The sequence below is a fragment of the Delphinus delphis genome, chromosome 2 (assembly GCF_949987515.2).
Source record: "Delphinus delphis chromosome 2, mDelDel1.2, whole genome shotgun sequence".
Classification (NCBI taxonomy): domain Eukaryota; kingdom Metazoa; phylum Chordata; class Mammalia; order Artiodactyla; family Delphinidae; genus Delphinus; species Delphinus delphis.
The window spans coordinates 168,148,369-168,165,922 of record NC_082684.1 but is presented as its reverse complement, the minus strand read 5'-3'; the positions used below and the strand labels follow the sequence as shown (position 1 = coordinate 168,165,922).

The window sequence follows — 17,554 nt, the reverse complement described above, 5'->3', positions numbered from 1 at the left end:
CATTGCATTATAAAATTGTCAGACTCTTTAGATGATCTTTGGATTTTGGAGTCAAGATGCTATTTAATTACCTGGCCTTTTCTGAGCCTCCCGTGCACTGGTAAATACCAATGAATTCCGTGAGTTGTTTTTGTAACATCGCATCTTTGCCTTCAACTTGAGTAATGAATTTATGCTGTAAAAGATCTGACACTGTTGGACGCTTTTCATAATCTTTAGTCAAGCACCTGCACTGGCAGAAAGGAACATGCCATTATTAGATAAGTTAGAGTTTTGCATTTATCATTCACAGTCCTAAAAACTGCTCTAACACAATGGAATGATGTTCTTCATCGACGCTCAGCCCAGGAAGCACATCTCAAACAATGTTAGAACTGTTATATGATGAATTAATCTGTGAGAGATTACACCGTAGTGATATCAACTTCCAACTAAATTCCCCTTCCCTAGCCTCCCAGTAAGCATTACTGCAGAGTGATAACTGAACTCAGTCTCCATTGCAAAGTCTCCTTTACAAGTCAGTAGCTAAAGATAAACAATGTAGTCATTACAGGTTTAATGCTTACCTAGAATTAAAACAAACTTTTCAGTTTCCCTTCCCTAATGCTTTTTTTTTTTTTTTTTGTGGTACGCGGGCCTCTCACTGTGTGGCCTCTCCCGTCGTGGAGCACAGGCTCCGGACGCGCAGGCTCAGCGGCCATGGCTCACGGGCCCAGCCGCTCCACGGCATGTGGGATCTTCCCGGACCGGGGCACGAACCCGCGTCCCCTGCATCGGCAGGCGGACTCTCAACCACTGCGCCAGCAGCGAAGCCCCCCTAATGCTTTTAAAGGTTTCTCAATCGATCTATTTCTTCCTACGCGATAAAACTGCTAACCCATCTGCGAGGGCTCATGTGCTGAGGATGTTTAAATCCCATGCCAGTGGATGTTTTCCGAGGTCCTCCAGGAGAAGTACGAATGCGTACCACACTCTTGATAGGATCAACCAGGTGAGAGCGCCTGAAACGGCATCACAGGAGGACCACTGGAGCCAACACTGGATGTTTAACCCACTGTCTTCAGGTATTTGGAAGAGGGATTAGACTAGCTTTCAGTCACAAGGGACAAAAAAATCTAGGATCGATGGGGAGAATGAAGAGAAACACAGATTTCTGGTCAGTATAAGGGAGAACTTTCTGATAGGCTTATCAAAGATGGAAAGGACCACATTGGGAAGTAGGATTATTTTTATTAGGGGTTTACTGATTGGTTGGCCCCTCGATGCACATGTTCAAGATGGATTTACACTCTGCATACCCTTCCAACCCTGAGGTTCTGAGGATGTATGATTATGAGAAAACTGGTCAGAGTGGGGCTGTCATTTGGGGGTAGAAAAAAAGAAAAAAGAAGAAGGAATCCATGCCTGATCTGACCCATGCCATTTCTCATCTGCATTGTTAATCCCCCTGGGATGAGAATTTGGCAACTTATTCTGTTGGGCTTACCTAAAAAGATACTACCCAGGGATGCTAAAAGATGCTAAGGAATGAGGATGACAATGTCTGAAAATAAGAACAAGTGCTCTTAGCTTTCATTTAGTTTCAGAGAATGTGTCGATTTCTGCCACCTGCAGCACTCACATCTACGTATTGAGTTTAGTCACATAGGAGGTTATTTTATTCAGGTAAAACATTATCAGATAGCTGATGTGTACCAGCCACTCTGCTAGACACCGGAGTTACAGTGACAAGTAAGGCACATTGGGTGCCCTGGAGTTGTTTACTGGCTAGTGAGGGAGAAAGACCTCTAAACAGGTTGTGAAATAAAAGAGGAAATGCTGCTAGAGGAAGAGGAAAAAAGGACGGGAGAGCTCGCAGGGCAGAGTCCTAACTGCTTGGGGGAAACCAGGAAATGTTGCTCAGAGGTGAAATTGTGCCGAGTGTGTCAAAGTCACCAAGTCCCATTGAGGATCCACGCGGAAGGATCTGCGGACACGGGGCATGGTTATGAATCGTGGGGAGCCCTTCAAACCTACCAACAATTCTCCTGAGAGGTCTGTGAAATTCGACTGCAGTTTATTAACTATTCTGCAGTGCATAGTACATACTCAGTAAACACTATTTAAGTGAAAACTAAAAGAAAAAGGGCTTCCCTGGTGGCACAGTGGTTGAGAGTCTGCCTGCTAATGCAGGGGACACGGGTTCGAGCCCTGGACTGGGAAGATCCCACATGCCGTGGAGCAACTGGGCCCGTGAGCCACAACTACTGAGCCTGCGCGTCTGGAGCCTGTGCTCCACAACAATAGAGGCCACGATAGTGAGAGGCCCGCGCACTGCGATGAAGAGTGGCCCCCGCTTGCCATAACTAGAGAAAGCCCTCGCACAGAAACGAAGACCCAACACAGCAAAATAAATAAATTAATTAATTAATAAAACTCCTACCCCCAACATCTTCTTTAAAAAAAAAAAAAAACTAAAAGAAAAAGCAGATGATTGATCTTTCTTGTATTTTCATAACCCTTAAATAACTCTCTTTATAGAAACAAGCAGATATTCTTGGTAGGAAAACCAGTGATAGCAGTATGGACAAGGATGACCGGTTCCTCTACTTTTTTGCCCTCTTTACATTTTCTGAGTGAGCTTTGACACATCAAAGCTTAACGACCGGGATTCCCTGGTGGCACAGTGGTTGAGAGTCTGCCTGCCGATGCAGGGGACGTGGGTTCGTGCCCCGGTCCGGGAAGATCCCACATGCCGCGGAGCGGCTGGGCCCATGAGCCATGGCCGCTGAGCCTGTGCATCCGGAGCCTGTGCTCCGCAACGGGAGAGGCCACAACAGTGAGAGGCCCGCGTACAGCAAAAAAAAAAAAAAAAAAAAAAAAAAGCTTAATGACCCCTCTCTCCCATTTACAACTTGCAGTCATCCCTTCCCTTATCTTCTCAAGCTGAAGTCATGACAAAGATTGTGAAAAAAGTTCATGGGCAGATTTAGAAATGGCTGACTCACAGCTTCTAGTCAATTGTCTGGAGGCACTGCACTTGTACTAAGTATATGTCAAATTAAAAGTGAACTTCAAACGTATAAGCATTTTATCTGTATGATTATCTGACTCACCAAGTGCAATGACAACTTCCCTGTGATGGGAATTAGCGATGCAGATAAATGAAGGGCTAAGAAACGGACTGAACAGACAATGGGTGAGAAGGTGGGACATGCTGAGGGTGAGGCTGCAAAGGGCAGGTGGACAGAAGAACAGGTTCATGGACGACGCAATGTCTGCAGAAGCACAGCTATCGATAAGTGAATGAACAAGACCCTGAGATCATTATCAGAATAATAATGGGTTCACTGAACATTCAGAAGACGCTACAAATGCTTGTTTTGAAGAAAATCATGGAAACTTCTGGGGCTATTTAATAGATAAGGAGGAGATTCGGAAGCACAGAGGAATTGTTATAAAAAGCACATCTCAAAGTTACAGCAGGACGGGATCTCGTTAATTCTTTTAAAAGACTCTATTATTACTCACTTGCTGATGAAGTCATTGAATTCTGCTGACCATATCTCAGGCTGCCTCAGTTTGGGGGGTGGATTCCTAGAAAAACAAGATACAAGGTTGGATTGTGCACACTGGTCAGTAACGATAAAAATTAAAGGGCAGAGCCAGCCAGACTAATGTCATTGCTGCATTAAGATTCTGCCAGGTATAATGAAGCATTACCATCATTTTCCAATTTAAAGACAGATAATTAGTTTTTAATCATTCTCTATATGGAGTGACAGTTTCCTTGTTTCTCTGAAAGCACTTAATATATGACACATTTTTTTCTAGCTAATAATTTTTCTTCTTTGAACGAAGCTTCTTGCTTTGAACTGAGAGCCCTAGAGGAAAACATAAATACTTAGCCGAATAGAAACAATGACTACTCGGGAGAAGATTTTTTCTTTTGAGTCCAGAAGAAATCTCTGAGGAATATTCAGGATACACAGAGGTGACCTGAAAGAAGTGTTCGAAATATGGAGGAAACTGCAGTATAGAGGGGCCTTTATAGTAGAATGCCTTTACGACTTGTTCTGTTGTTACTGGGTAGAGGGCCAGAAACAAGGTTACACAAGTAAGGAACCGGAAAATATGATTAGCAGTAAAGCTCTGAATGCCACTTAGAAGATTCTGTTATTAATTCCTTTCATTTTAAGCTAAACGAATCTTTTCTTTTTTTGGTATATTCATGAATACAAAGGAACATCATCTGAAAATGAGGCTGATCTAACTGTAATCAAGCAACACTGATCAACTACGACAGTTGAATTTGCTGAAGTGCTGCTTTATGTTAATTCCAACAGCTCCTTGTTTTCATTAGTGGGATGGAAATACTTTGTCTTCAGCTCTGCATTAGTCCTTAAATAGCTTATAACAAAATTAATGTACGGTCTGTACAGGCTCATTAAAGAAAAGTACAGCTACTCATCCACCCTAGATCACGCCTCAAGCTCATTTTACAATCCTAGGACTATCTGAAGATTGCTGATTTGCACATTAAAAGAAGTAATTCTTCTCTGCAACAATCTTGCTTTGCTTCTTGTTCTCCTGAAATTTTCCTTTCTGAGAGATTTATCGGTTTCTTGGAGTATAACAAGGTTTTGATGATTTTAGGACACTCAGAACCGGGTAGCTTTTCAGATCCCCCTTTTTTTTCTCATTTCTACAGTCAGTATTCTCAGAATTCCATTTCAGAGAAATACTGGTGGTAGACGTAATAAGAAATAACTAAGATGGTGCAGCTTCCAGAAGCACCTTGCCCATAGGTACAATATGTATCAACAGTAGCATCCTTCCTCCATGTGGTACCATCACCAAGAGCAGTGACACTAGGCTAGCTATGGTCATTTAGACCATAATTTAAATGGCTCAGGAAGAATAGTGCTTCATCTTACATATTGAATGACAGTAGGAATTAGGATATACAGATTTTTTTTGTTTGTTTTCCTCAAATTTAATGAAACGTCTGACTTGGTAAAGAGCAGGTTTTCTGCCTTTTTTTTTTTGGCTGCACAGCGCCGCGTGCGGGTTCCTAGTTCCCCAACCAAGGATCGAACCTGCGACCCCTGCAGTGGAAGCACAGAGTGAGTCTTAACCACTGGGCCGCCAGGGAAGTCCCTCTGCTCTTTTTTGTAATCTTGCTTCCCCACTTACCAAGTAAGCAATATATTTTACAAACAGTAAGACCTGAGAGATACATTGAAATTGTTATGTAAAGGATGATCTATCTCTAAGGTATTATAATTCAGAACATATAGACAGGACAGAAAATTCCAAGGTAAAGTTAAAAACAAATTCAAATGCTTTGGTCCTATACTAATTTAACTACATGTGAAATATTCCAAACAGATCTATTTGGAAATGAATAGGTCATATTGGCATTATTTCTTTAGGACCGGAACCACGCCCCACCAGGGCTTTGTACATATTATTCAGTGTTCTATAGGCATTAGGACCACACAATTTATTTAATGCAGAATGTGGTAACAAACTGTAACATACACTACCTTCTCTGCCCTGGACCCCTGTCACCACAGGCCCTCTCTGTGTGCATTTCATTAAAATTAAGGTACCAAGCAAAATCCTTAAGAAAGTCTTCAAAAGACAACACATTCATAATAAAAAGAGGCAGTTTTTTTCACATCAGTTTTCTGAAATATCTAGGAACTACCCAAAGCATATATAAAACAGTGTTTAATTAGTGATAAGATCAGCAGGGGAAAGTCTGTCAATACACACATTGAAGGGGAGGGGTCTCCATAGAAAAGCATCTTCCTGGCTCCAAAGAGATTATTCTTCTTAGTGTCTCATATTAATATATTCAAAACACTAACAAATTTGAAATCATTACTTTATCAATAAATTTTATTTCTAACTTTCTTAATACTATTATCTTAAAGTTCTAAACAAAGGGAAGTATTAGCAAGTAGTAAAAAAATTACTAGATTGATAGAGTGAAATGAAGCACATCACTGTTACACTGACTGTGGACCAGGGAGCCTCCCTGATGAATCTGGGAATGGATCAACCGTGGCAGGAACTGCTGTTTTCTGAGTGCAAATCCTTGCCAAAGAAAAAAAGACACACTTAGTACCAAGAGAAAGCTCTTTGACTTAGACCAGGGAAATGAAACTATGGAACAAAAAGAGTGTCTCGGAAGCAGCAGCATGATATTCCAGGCCACTCTGCTCCCAACCTGCTGAAATATATCTGGGTATTTCCACGAGGAGCTTGACGAGCACTCAGTGGCTAGAGAAAGACAGACAGACCCAGTGTGAGAGCCCCCTGACCTTGGTATTTTGAAGAGTGCTCTCATGGGATGGAGGTCGGCCAGTGGAGGATCTCCATCCCCAAGCTCGATGGCCGTGATCCCCAGGGACCACGTGTCACATCTGGCATCGTAAGTTGTATCCAACTGCTGTTCACATGCAATCACCTAGTAGAAAATGAAAGAAAAATGAAGTTTGTGACTTTAACAAGCACGTAGCAAAATGCTTAGAACAATGTGTAAGTGTTCAAACTGATGAGGTTTGAGAGCTCCGAGCAAAGGCAGTAACACAGGGGAGTAAAAGTTCAAATTATAATTAGTAGCAGTAGTTTTCTTCTGAGAACAGGGAATATCTTAGCAGGATTGCAAGTATGAGGAGAAACCTATGAAAAAAACTTTTTGAAAATGCAAAACAGAAAGGGGACTGAAACAGTGTCCCCCATGGGAAGGGATGTAATCAAATACACAGCTAACACCTGTGCAATGATAGTCACTTGATAAACATTTGATGAGTGAACAGAGTCATTCATCTCAGCAAAGATAAAGATTACATCTTTAACAAATAAAAAGCGAAGGAAGGGGGCTTCCCTGGTGGCGCAGTGGTTGAGAGTCCACCTGCCAATGCAGGGGACGCAGGTTCGTGCCCCGGTCCAGGAAGATCCCACATGCCACGGAGCGGCTGGGCCCGTGAGCCATGGCCGCTGAGCCTGTGCGTCCGGAGCCTGTGCTCTGCAACGTGAGAGGCCCGCGACAATAAGCTTGACAGCAGTCTAGTCAAATGGTCTCAATCTTTTCTGACAACTAGAAGGCAGGAATGAGACAAGTGTGGAGAAATGCAAAAAGGCTTATGCCATTAATAAGAGGAAAATAAACTGGATAAAAATAAACATTGGTAAGGCTTTATCAGCAGTTATCTGGGAGCACACTAAATAGTAAAGCTACAACCAGCTTTTTAAAAATGCCACTAATCAAAGGATGTCACTAAGAGACAAGAATAAAAAGGGGGGAATCTTTTTTGCAGTATCATGAAATAGTGTTAACATAGAAGAATTATTACACAGTTACTTCACAATTTATTTCTAAATGTGTAAGTATAAATACAGACAGGCTGCAAATAATAATTGTAACATCAGTGATAACAAAAAGAAAATTCAACTTTAAATTTTTAAAACTATTTTTTATATTTTAAAAAGTTTTATATTTTGTGAATGCCAACTCACAAGACAAAAAATGATTTGGGGATGATGGCAGGTTAGAGTTTTATCATTTAACTACAGTACTATGAAATGATATGCAAAATGAAAGGAATCTAAGGTCCTGTCTGGAATGTAGTTCATCTTTCTGACTCTACTTAACATCAAGCTTAACACATTAAAAAAAACCCTGTGTTGGCACAGAGGATGAATTTATGCCCCAATTTGCCCATGATGTTCTAGGTTTATGCTCGCTTCCCTAGAGTCATTATAAATACCATCCCCTTTCACTCTCCAAAGTGTCCTGGCTTGGACAGTAAGTTACATGGTCACCCAGCACAGCTACTGTCTCTCCTGTCCCCTTCACTGTGAAACACACATACTCTAGTTTGGGAAGGATGGCTTTACGTAACCAACAAATGCTACCTTTGGTCTAGAATTTAACTGAAAAAATGTCAAATCAAGAATTTCACTTTTCAACTGGTAATCAATTTGAACAATTTTGTTTACCTTACTGTTTTCTAATTCATAGCAATTTGACATTCTTCAACAATTCTAGGTAAGTGGAAATTTATTGAAATATTGCCAATCATTCAAAAGTTGGAAAATGCTTATTACAGGGAGATGCAGATAATATGCACAAAATCTTGAACATATATTTATATGACAGTTTGAAAAGACCACAGTGAACCTTTCTCTTTTAGATAATATCCAGTGGTTTGCCGAGCAGGAAACAACTTTCAAACCCTATTTGTGCTACAGTAGGCTTATTAATAATAAATAATGACTTATCAGTAAAATGCCTGTCTAGTAATTGCATAGTAAGAAGTATAAATTTTAATTATTAAGTTATTTATTATTCTGGTAATTCAATTTTAGATAGATCAAAATATTTCCTTTTCCTCATATACTGGTTCCAAGATCTACTAATCAAAATTATTTTTAATAAATGGCATACTTAAAATATAATACTGGCTTTGTTGCTATAAATTAACATATGAAAAATATAAAGCTAGATGATTAATTATTTAATATTAAACATTTAGTTTTATATATTATAGTATTTTTATAGTAATTAATCATATATGTGGGTAAGATGCAAAGCTTGGTATTATAGCTAAATTTTATTAATTTTTCACTTTGAAAATTTTTCACAAGCTTTTAAAACAACAGTGATATATCAGAACAAACTGAAGAAACTCTCACTTGAGATTCTCTTACTCAATTTTTTTTAGCATTTTTACTTGAGATACTCTTATGCAATTTTGTTTTTGCTTATATAACTATACTTTCTACTTTTATTCTAAGATGTTCTCCCTGTTCAAAAGATTTTTGAATCCATTGGAATTTTTTAAAGTTTCTTAAGCTAACTTACCCTTTCTCCGTATTTTACATTACGCTTACATTTTAACTTTTTTTTTGCGAGTAGTAATTGAATTAGTATTAAAGTAGGAACAGTACACCACGATTTAATCCTCAAGCAAATTTAATTCTACGATTTTGCAATATTAATGTAGTATTTGAATTACTTCTCCTCCCTTCACTCGCTAGAGTTGTAGGTAAATAGCAGAGCTTTTCCCAAAGGTTGCACAGAAAGCTTTCAAACGTATGTTCTCTGCTGATGAACATAATTAAAAGGATTAAAGGCATTAACAGTGACTGTGGAGAAAAGATGTGACTCTAGAAAACATTTTTCCTCCACTATTTTAGCAGTTTCTCTACAACTTCCCAAAGATGATGGTGAAAAGAATCTCCTGAAGTGCAATGTGGCCCTAAGCAGAGTGACTCAACATGGGAAGCTACTATCAACACAGGCTAATAGGCCTGACTCTGATCTTAAACAAAGACAGGCATTTTTGTATTTCTATCCAAGTTAAAAACAAAATCTAAACATCATTAAGAGAGATGCATGCTAAGCAATTAAAAGTATATTTAATGAAAAATTAAGGCTGCAAGTACAGCTGACCCTTGAGCAATACAGGGTTAGGGGTTCCAACCCCTCCCCTCCCCCCGAGCAGTCGAAAATCCATGTACTGTTATCTCTGCCTCAAAAACAGAGGAACTGATAAATGACTCACCCAAGGTCAGGAAGCTGACACAGTTTGGATAGAATCAGGACTCAAACCCTAGTTCTTTTGATTCCACATATTGTGAGCTCTGATCAAACACAAACTTTTCCCCACACTTAGTTAATTTAAAGATCTGTAAAATGGGATTGAGATTAGCAGATACCAACTACTATATAAAAACAGATAATCAACAAGGTCCTACTGTATAGCACAGGGCACTATATTTAATATCTTGTAATAACCTAAAATGAAAAAGAATAGGAAAAAGAACATATACATGTATAACTAAATCACTTTGCTGTACAGCAGAAACTAACACAACGCTGTAAATCAACTATACTTCAATAAAAAAAGAAAACAATCTGTAAAATGAAAATACAGCTACTATATTTATTGAAAAATTTGCATATAAGCAAACCCGCAGTTCAAACCTGTGTTGTTCAACTGTAGTTTCTCTTTACCTCTTGTGACTCATTCATTCAATCCCTCATTTATTCACATATTTGCTCACAGGCCATCTATTATCTCCCATGTCCCTCGTCACACATGAAACTATGTCACATAAAAACAACACAACTGACATTTTCTTCTAGTATATTCCAAAAACACATATGGAGCTAGAGTATGCATAGAAAGGAAACTCAGAAAGGATCAAATGTTACATTTGCATCCCTCAAAACTCTAACCGACCTCAGGAGCCATCCAAAAGGGCGTTCCTACGGATGTATTCCGACGGTGCCAGGTGCTGGTGAGCTGTGCAGACACGCCTGGAAGGAAGAGACGAGACTTACTTCTTGCATTCATTACTCAGGTAAGGAGATTCCAACTGCAACAAATTTGCTTACAAACTAATACTAAAATTCTGTTCCCTTACAGTTTGGATAGAATCAGGACTCAAACCCTAGTTCTTTGGATTCCACATATTGTGAGCTCTGATCAAACACAAACTTTACCCCACTCTTAGTTAATTTAAAGACCTGTAAAATGGGATTGGGATTAGCAGATACCAACTACTATATATAAAACAGACTGAAGTTCAAGCCATTGGACTTGAACTTCACCTTAAAGTATCCTAAGTCAGGGTGTCTACATAGCCAAGATACACAATGGTCCTCCTATTTTCTACTTCTCATATCCAGACGTACCCAGGCTTAAAGCCCCATTCCAAGTTCTAGCGCCCCCTTGCTGACTCAATCTGCTCCTCGTCATACTAACCTCTGTATCTTTTGACCTTCTAGATATTTATTTATTTATTTATTTATTTTGTGGTACGCGGACCTCTCACTGCTGGGGCCTCTCCCGCTGCGGAGCACAGGCTCTGGACGCGCAGGCTCAGCGGCCATGGCTCACGGGCCCAGCCGCTCCACGGCATGTGGGATCTTCCCGGACCGGGGCACGAACCCACGTCCCCTGCATTGGCAGGTGGACTCTCAACCACTGCGCCACCAGGGAAGCCCGACCTTCTAGATTTTAAACTACTTGCCTGTATTGCATATTTTGGCACGTAGTGATGATTTGAATGGTAGGCTCTCTCCACTCCCACCTCCCTCTCTGCACTACTAAATTCTGGTGAATTTGAGAATGTTTTATATCGTGGTATGCACATAGTAGGTGACTTGTGAATGTGAATAAAATTATTTTCCATCAGTCAACTTGGGACAAATCACACCTGCCCGGAAATTTCAAATTAACTACATCTATGTAAACCAACACCACCAACAGAATCAGTTCTTTTCCTTTAGAGAGTTATACACAGAAGGATTACAATGAAAAGGCATAACCAAATATTTCAATCATGCCATCTCATTAATTCCATCTGGTCAGATACAATCATAAGGGACTCAGGACAATCCAGAGCACAGTCTCCCTCCTCCCATTTCCTACTCTGCTCCTCTGGCTGCACGGTGCTGCTTCCCTTGACCTGCTCTGGACTTGATGGGTTATCCCCAAGTCGTGGCCTTGAACTCCCTGATGTCCCTGTTTTGAAGAGTACCTCCCGGCGTCACATTTGTTTTAGGCTCTAGCTGTTTACCTTATCGGCCAAGTAGAACAAAGGCACTAATTGAGGTTTAAAATTGGATATATTTGATTCCCTCAAGATGATTCCTCCAAGATGATACTTTGTCATGAAATTCAAAGGCCATATTCAGCCAAAAGGGCATCTCACTGGTGGAAACATACTTGAGCAGAGGGCTAGGCAGTATGTTTTGGTTCCATATTAATTTCGTCCCTCAAGGAGCTCCTCCACTAATGTATTAATCTTGTCCTAAGTGGAATCTTCATCTACGGGCTTCACATTTTGCCTTTAAAAAAGCTTATCATTTGACAGAAAAAAATATCCTCATGAAATCAGTTTTGAAATTCAAAGGAAATTATCTAATCTGTGATTGAAGGTTCTCCCTTGAATATTTTCTAACACATGATCTGAAGAAAGGGAGTAAACATTTAACGCACATTTCTCCCAAACGCATCCTCTACCTCTATCTCTACTCCAGGTATTTCACCTTTCAGAAAAATTAAGTATAAATCTAAACATTTTATCTTGTCTTTTCCTATGAATTAAAGGGAGGAATGATTAAGCTTAACTTTTATAGTATCAGAGTACAGTAATTTATTTATATAAGTAGGAAAAGTAAATAGATTTTAAAACAAATTTAACTTAAAATTGATTATAAATTTCCTAAAATTTATTCTAAGGGCTTATAATTATTTATGAAAAAATTGAAAATTATATTTGACCCTCGGTGAACATTTTTGTTTCAATTTCATAAAGGTAGTTTAAGAATTCAAACATCATTTAAGCAAAATGTAAAGGGGGTAGAAAAAACCACAACTGAGTAAATATCGAAAGTTTTTGGTAAGAAAGTGACACTTTAGACTAATCATTTGATACATTTTTCTTCTTTCTGAAGATAAAGAAAATATGATATCACTAGAATTGGCATTTTTCAGCAAGCAGTCATGCCCTGGCGTCTGAAATTATAGATATGGATGTCAGGAAAGGACCATCCCTCCATACTCCACAGGAAATATATTGGGAAGGAGGATAAGAAGAGTGTCTTAGGGTGTGGCACAGGACCCAAGATAGACCATTCAGACTTCTTGGAAATGTGAATCTTGAGCTGGAGACACTAGGGTGACTAGACTACAGCGACTAGGGTGAGTCATCCAGTGTTGAGGATCTAAGGATTAGCCCAGGTGATGCTGCTCTGGAGGTCCAGGGATGCCAGAGCCCCTTCCTAGGAGGCTGGATTGCCCAGCTTCTCCCTTGGCTTTGTAGGCCACTCAGTGCCATTTTCCACAGCATTGCCTAAGTTGGTCAGAGTTAAGTTTCTGTTGCTTACAATCAAGGAACTCTGATACAAGAACCTAATGATTTTACATATAAAGGAGCAAACTAACAAGGGTAATGGTCAATAATAATGATTTTACAAAGTCTAAGAGTTATTAGGTTTTATATTAATACGAATTAAGAATTTTTTAAAGCAAAAGTTTGGCCTCCAAACTTCTTGATCACACATTCCAAACAAGAAGAAACTTCTGAGCAAGCATACTCGATATAGATACAGACTATTTTCTACATATTTCCTAGTATAGTAATATACACATTATGAAATGTATAAAGATAATTTTAAAGGATGATACTAAAATAATAACTATTATGAATATTTCATAACAAGTTATGGATATTTCTGCACATCAATGATATCTGGGATAATGAATTACAATGCTACTGGAGTCTCACATATTTAGAGTCCTTTGGGATCCTGCAGAAAGACTGTTTTACACCTGGCTCCTGTAAACTGAATGGAAACAAGAAAAATTCAGCCCAGAATGTGAAGAAGGAAAAACAAAAAGTCTCAAAATAAGTGAAAAAGGAAAAATGCAAGTAGGTAGAATAAGAAACCCTTGAGTCTGAGAATACTGGATAATTATCACATTAAAAACAGGACACACACCTATGAAAGAGTAACAGAGGAAGGTCTTGACCGAATGTTTGTTGAATGCTTCTGCAATGACTGTTAACTCTGAAGATCATTTTCCCAACACAACCAACTACTTCAGAACTAGAAGGCAACTTAATGGTCGTAACATCTAACGTGCTCATTTTCAGGTTAGTAAACTTTAGCTGGAGAGAAAAATGAGTTTCCTGAGGACAAATGGCACTTTTACTTAACATAAATTCCCACAAGAAAATTAGCTAAGAAGGTAGAAAAATGCAAAATTCTCTCAAGAATGACTGACTTAAATTACTTTAAAAGGCAACAGGACGGGCTTCCCTGGTGGTGCAGTGGTTAAGAATCTGCCTGCCAATACAGGGGACACGGGTTCAAGCTCTGGTCCAGGAAGATCCCACATGCCACAGAGCAACTAAGCACGTGCGCCGCAACTACTGAGCCTGCGCTCTAGAGCCTGCGAGCCACAACTACTGAGCCCGCGTGCCGCAACTACTGAAGCACACGCGCCTGAAGCCCGTGCTCTGCAACAAGAGAAGCCACCACAATGAGAAACCTGTGCACCATAACAAAGAGTAGACCCCGCTCGCCACAACTACAGAAAGCCCGTGTGCAGCAACGAAGACCCAACAGAGCCTAAAATAAACAAATAAAATAAGTTTTTTAAATACAATAAAATAAAATTTTAAAAATAAAGAAATATTTGTTAAAAAAAAAAGTCATCAATTGTCCCAAATATACTTAACAATGAAAGGATCCAATCCAGGATCACGTGGTGTGTTTAGTTGTCATGTCTCTTTGGTCTCCTTCAATCTGGAGGAGTTCCTTAATATTTCCTTGAACTTCATGACCTTGATATTTTTTTTAGAGTTTCAGGCTAGTTATTTTGTAGAATGTTTCCGAACTTGGATTTGTCAGATATTCCCTCAAGATTATATTTTTGGCAGGAATATCATGGAAGGGAAGTCTTCTCCTTGTATCCTATCAGGTGGTATGTGATTTCCAGTTGTCACATCAGTAGTTGTATTCACTTTGCTTACTTGATTAAGTCTGTGTCTGCCAGGCTTCTCGCCTATAAAGTTTCTCCTTCTCTTTTGTAATTAAGTATTTTATGCAGAGCTTTTTGAGACTATCTAAATATCCTATTTTTAATCAAAACTTAACCCAGTAGTTCAGCATCCATTGAAGTTTTTGGATGAATTAATTATTACTATGATGGTTGCCAAAAGATAATTTTTAAACTTTCATTATTCCTTCTATATTCATTAGCTGGCATTCTTCTATAAAGAAAAGCTTTAGCTTTTTTCCCATTCATCTATTTGTGTGTGTAAGTACGAACGTATGAATTAATGGATTTCTACTTTATTCAATGGACATCATTGTTACCATCATTATTATCATTATTTTGATGCTCAAACTGTCCCAGATTTGGTCAGTGAGAATCACTTCAATTTGGCTTCTGTGTCCTTTTGACATTGTCTCCATCATTCTTTGGGCAGTTCCTCACTTTTTGGCACATTAAGTTCCAGGCTTATCTTGTACAGCCTTAAAAATCAGCTTTTCTCCAAGAATGCCTGCTTACTATTAGTGGAGAATTATATTTAAAAACTGAGAGCTAGGTGTTTGATGTGCTTGCTCTTGGGGCATCAAGCTTGCAAGTTCTCTTAGTGGACATAGCCAGACAACCTGTACACACACACACACACACACACACACACACACACACACACACACACACGTATCACATTACATTTCTTTTCATATGCCTCTCTCTACATATTGAAAACCATGAGTTCACACTGACACCTCCAATTCCACTCCAACATCATGGGGTTCAGTTTTCTCCCTTCCACATTTGTAATTCTCATCTCTAACAGTAAGAAACCTGGCTCCCATTGTCCTCAGGATATTTCCAGATGGTATCAAGCCCCCTTTATGTAACCAACCCCTTGTCTCCATTTTGACCCCTATGCAGACGCACTTATCCAGCTCAGGCTCTGACAACCTGACTGGGGTCACCACCATCCCCCTAGACAAATGCTCTCTTTGTCCCCTCCTCGGGGACTCAACACCCCAAGCCGAGCCACCACTGCCCCTCCCCTCCCAGCGTGGACACCTTCCTCACCCCTTTCAGGTCCAAACCATTTGCTGAGCTGCACCCCGACTCCCATGCTTTCTCGGGCCCACCAAATGCCTTTTGTTCTGAATTATTCTGGAAGAAAGGAAGGAATGAAGGGAACTTCATAGTTTATAAGTTCAGGTGTGCCTGCCTCACTGGATGCTACAAAAGTGGGTTATTAATAAATAAGTCACAACTTCTCTTTGACCTACATTATTCATTGGGGATTTGGTCTAAAATTGAGCATATGGGTAATAAGAGACTGAAAGCCATAAAATAGTCTGTCATAAGAACGATGTCTAAATAAGTCACAAGAAGTACATTCTGTACTTTGGTATTGAAATGTTAACTATTCTATTAGAAATGAAGATCCCCAGAGAGAAATCTGTAGAAATGAGAACGGAGTACTGCCCTTTAAATTTAGTCTCTCTTTCATTTTCTATTCCAAATGCGGACTGCTTTTTCAGACGTTAGTTGACTTGCCTAAAGGGGTTTATCTCCTGGGAGGTTGTGTGATTTATTGATTGATCATACACCAGTGACTGCTAATGTATTTCATTTATAATATCTGCAAGCTCACTTGTCTTTTTATTCTCTGAGGTGGCCGGTGGTTTTCTGTAAAAGTCTAGCCCACTTAACAAGAAAACAAAAGGTTTTCTTAAAGGCTCTACTCATAACTAGCATTAGCAAACTGAATCTTACTTTTAGTGTAATTAAATAGCTTGATATTTAAAGTTAATATCCAGTTGACTCTAGCAAAGGGCTATTATTTTTTTAAACAGAAAGAAGCACCTATTTGGGGAACTCAGATTTTCAATATTTAGCAACTATCAATATTTAAATGAAGTATTTATTTACTATTTATCAAGTACCTACTATGTATACAACACTGAGCTGGGGGCGAGGTGACAGTATTACTTCATGATAATAGCTCAGATTTTTTAAATTATAAAGTGTCAGTAATTATACTACGTAGCTCACCTGTATCATCCCATTTACTCTCCAGTGATCAACCGTATGAGGTAGAGACTGTTTTTCATACTTGATGTCCCTGGAGATTTTAAGTGACCTTCTCAAGGTCACACAATTACATGGAAAATCCTGCCTCCCGTTCACTCACTCATTCGAGAGATATTGAGCACTTCCGATGTGCCAGTGCCATGCTTGGTTCCAGGGACAGAGTGACAGGCCTGACAGAGACCGAGCCATCGCAAAGCTCACAGCTTAGCAGCGAAGGTAGTCAGATTAAACACATGATTACAACCCAGTGTGATAACTGTTTGGCTAAAGAAAAGACAGAGTGCATATATACAATGGAATATTACTCAGCCATTAAAAAGAATGAAATAATGTCATTTGCAGCAACATGGATGGACCTGGAGATGATCATACTAAGTGAAGTAAGTCAGACAGACAAAGACAAATATCATATGATGTCGTTTATATGCGGAATCTAAAAAAACATGATACAAATGAACTTGTTTACAAAACAGAAACAGACTCACAGACTTAGGGAACAAACTTACGGTTACCAGGGGGAAGGGTAGGGGGAGGATAGTTAGGGAGTTTGGGACTGACATGCACACACTGCCATATTTAAAATAAATAATCAACAATGACCTACTGTACAGTATAAGGAACTCTGCTCAATATTCTGTAATAACCTAAATGGGAAAAGAATCTGAAAAAGAATAGATGTATGTATATGTATAACTGAATCACTTTGCTGTACACCTGAAACTAACACAACATTGTTAATCAACTGTACTCCAATATAAAATACAAATTTTTTAAAAAAGAAAGGATAGGGTGCTGGGGAAGTTCTCAGCCAGGCAGACAGAAGTTAGCTGGGTGCAGGGGTGAGGGGAGGTTTCCGTGCAGGGAAAGCATCATGTTTGTAACCGGTCACAAAATTCAATGACATAAAT

At 39.3% G+C, this 17,554-nt stretch overlaps 1 protein-coding gene across 1 annotated transcript in view; it reads right to left on the bottom strand.

Moving 5' to 3' along the window:
* MYO3A (myosin IIIA) overlaps positions 1-17,554 on the bottom strand; it is a 170,355-nt gene that overhangs the window by 130,528 nt on the left and 22,273 nt on the right. The window contains exons 5-8 of the mRNA XM_060003164.1: positions 10,242-10,318; positions 6,312-6,457; positions 3,511-3,576; positions 72-227 (exon numbers count right to left, since the gene is read on the bottom strand). Of these exons, the coding sequence (XP_059859147.1) occupies positions 72-227; positions 3,511-3,576; positions 6,312-6,457; positions 10,242-10,318 (445 nt within the window). The remainder of the gene's footprint in view (positions 1-71; positions 228-3,510; positions 3,577-6,311; positions 6,458-10,241; positions 10,319-17,554) is intronic.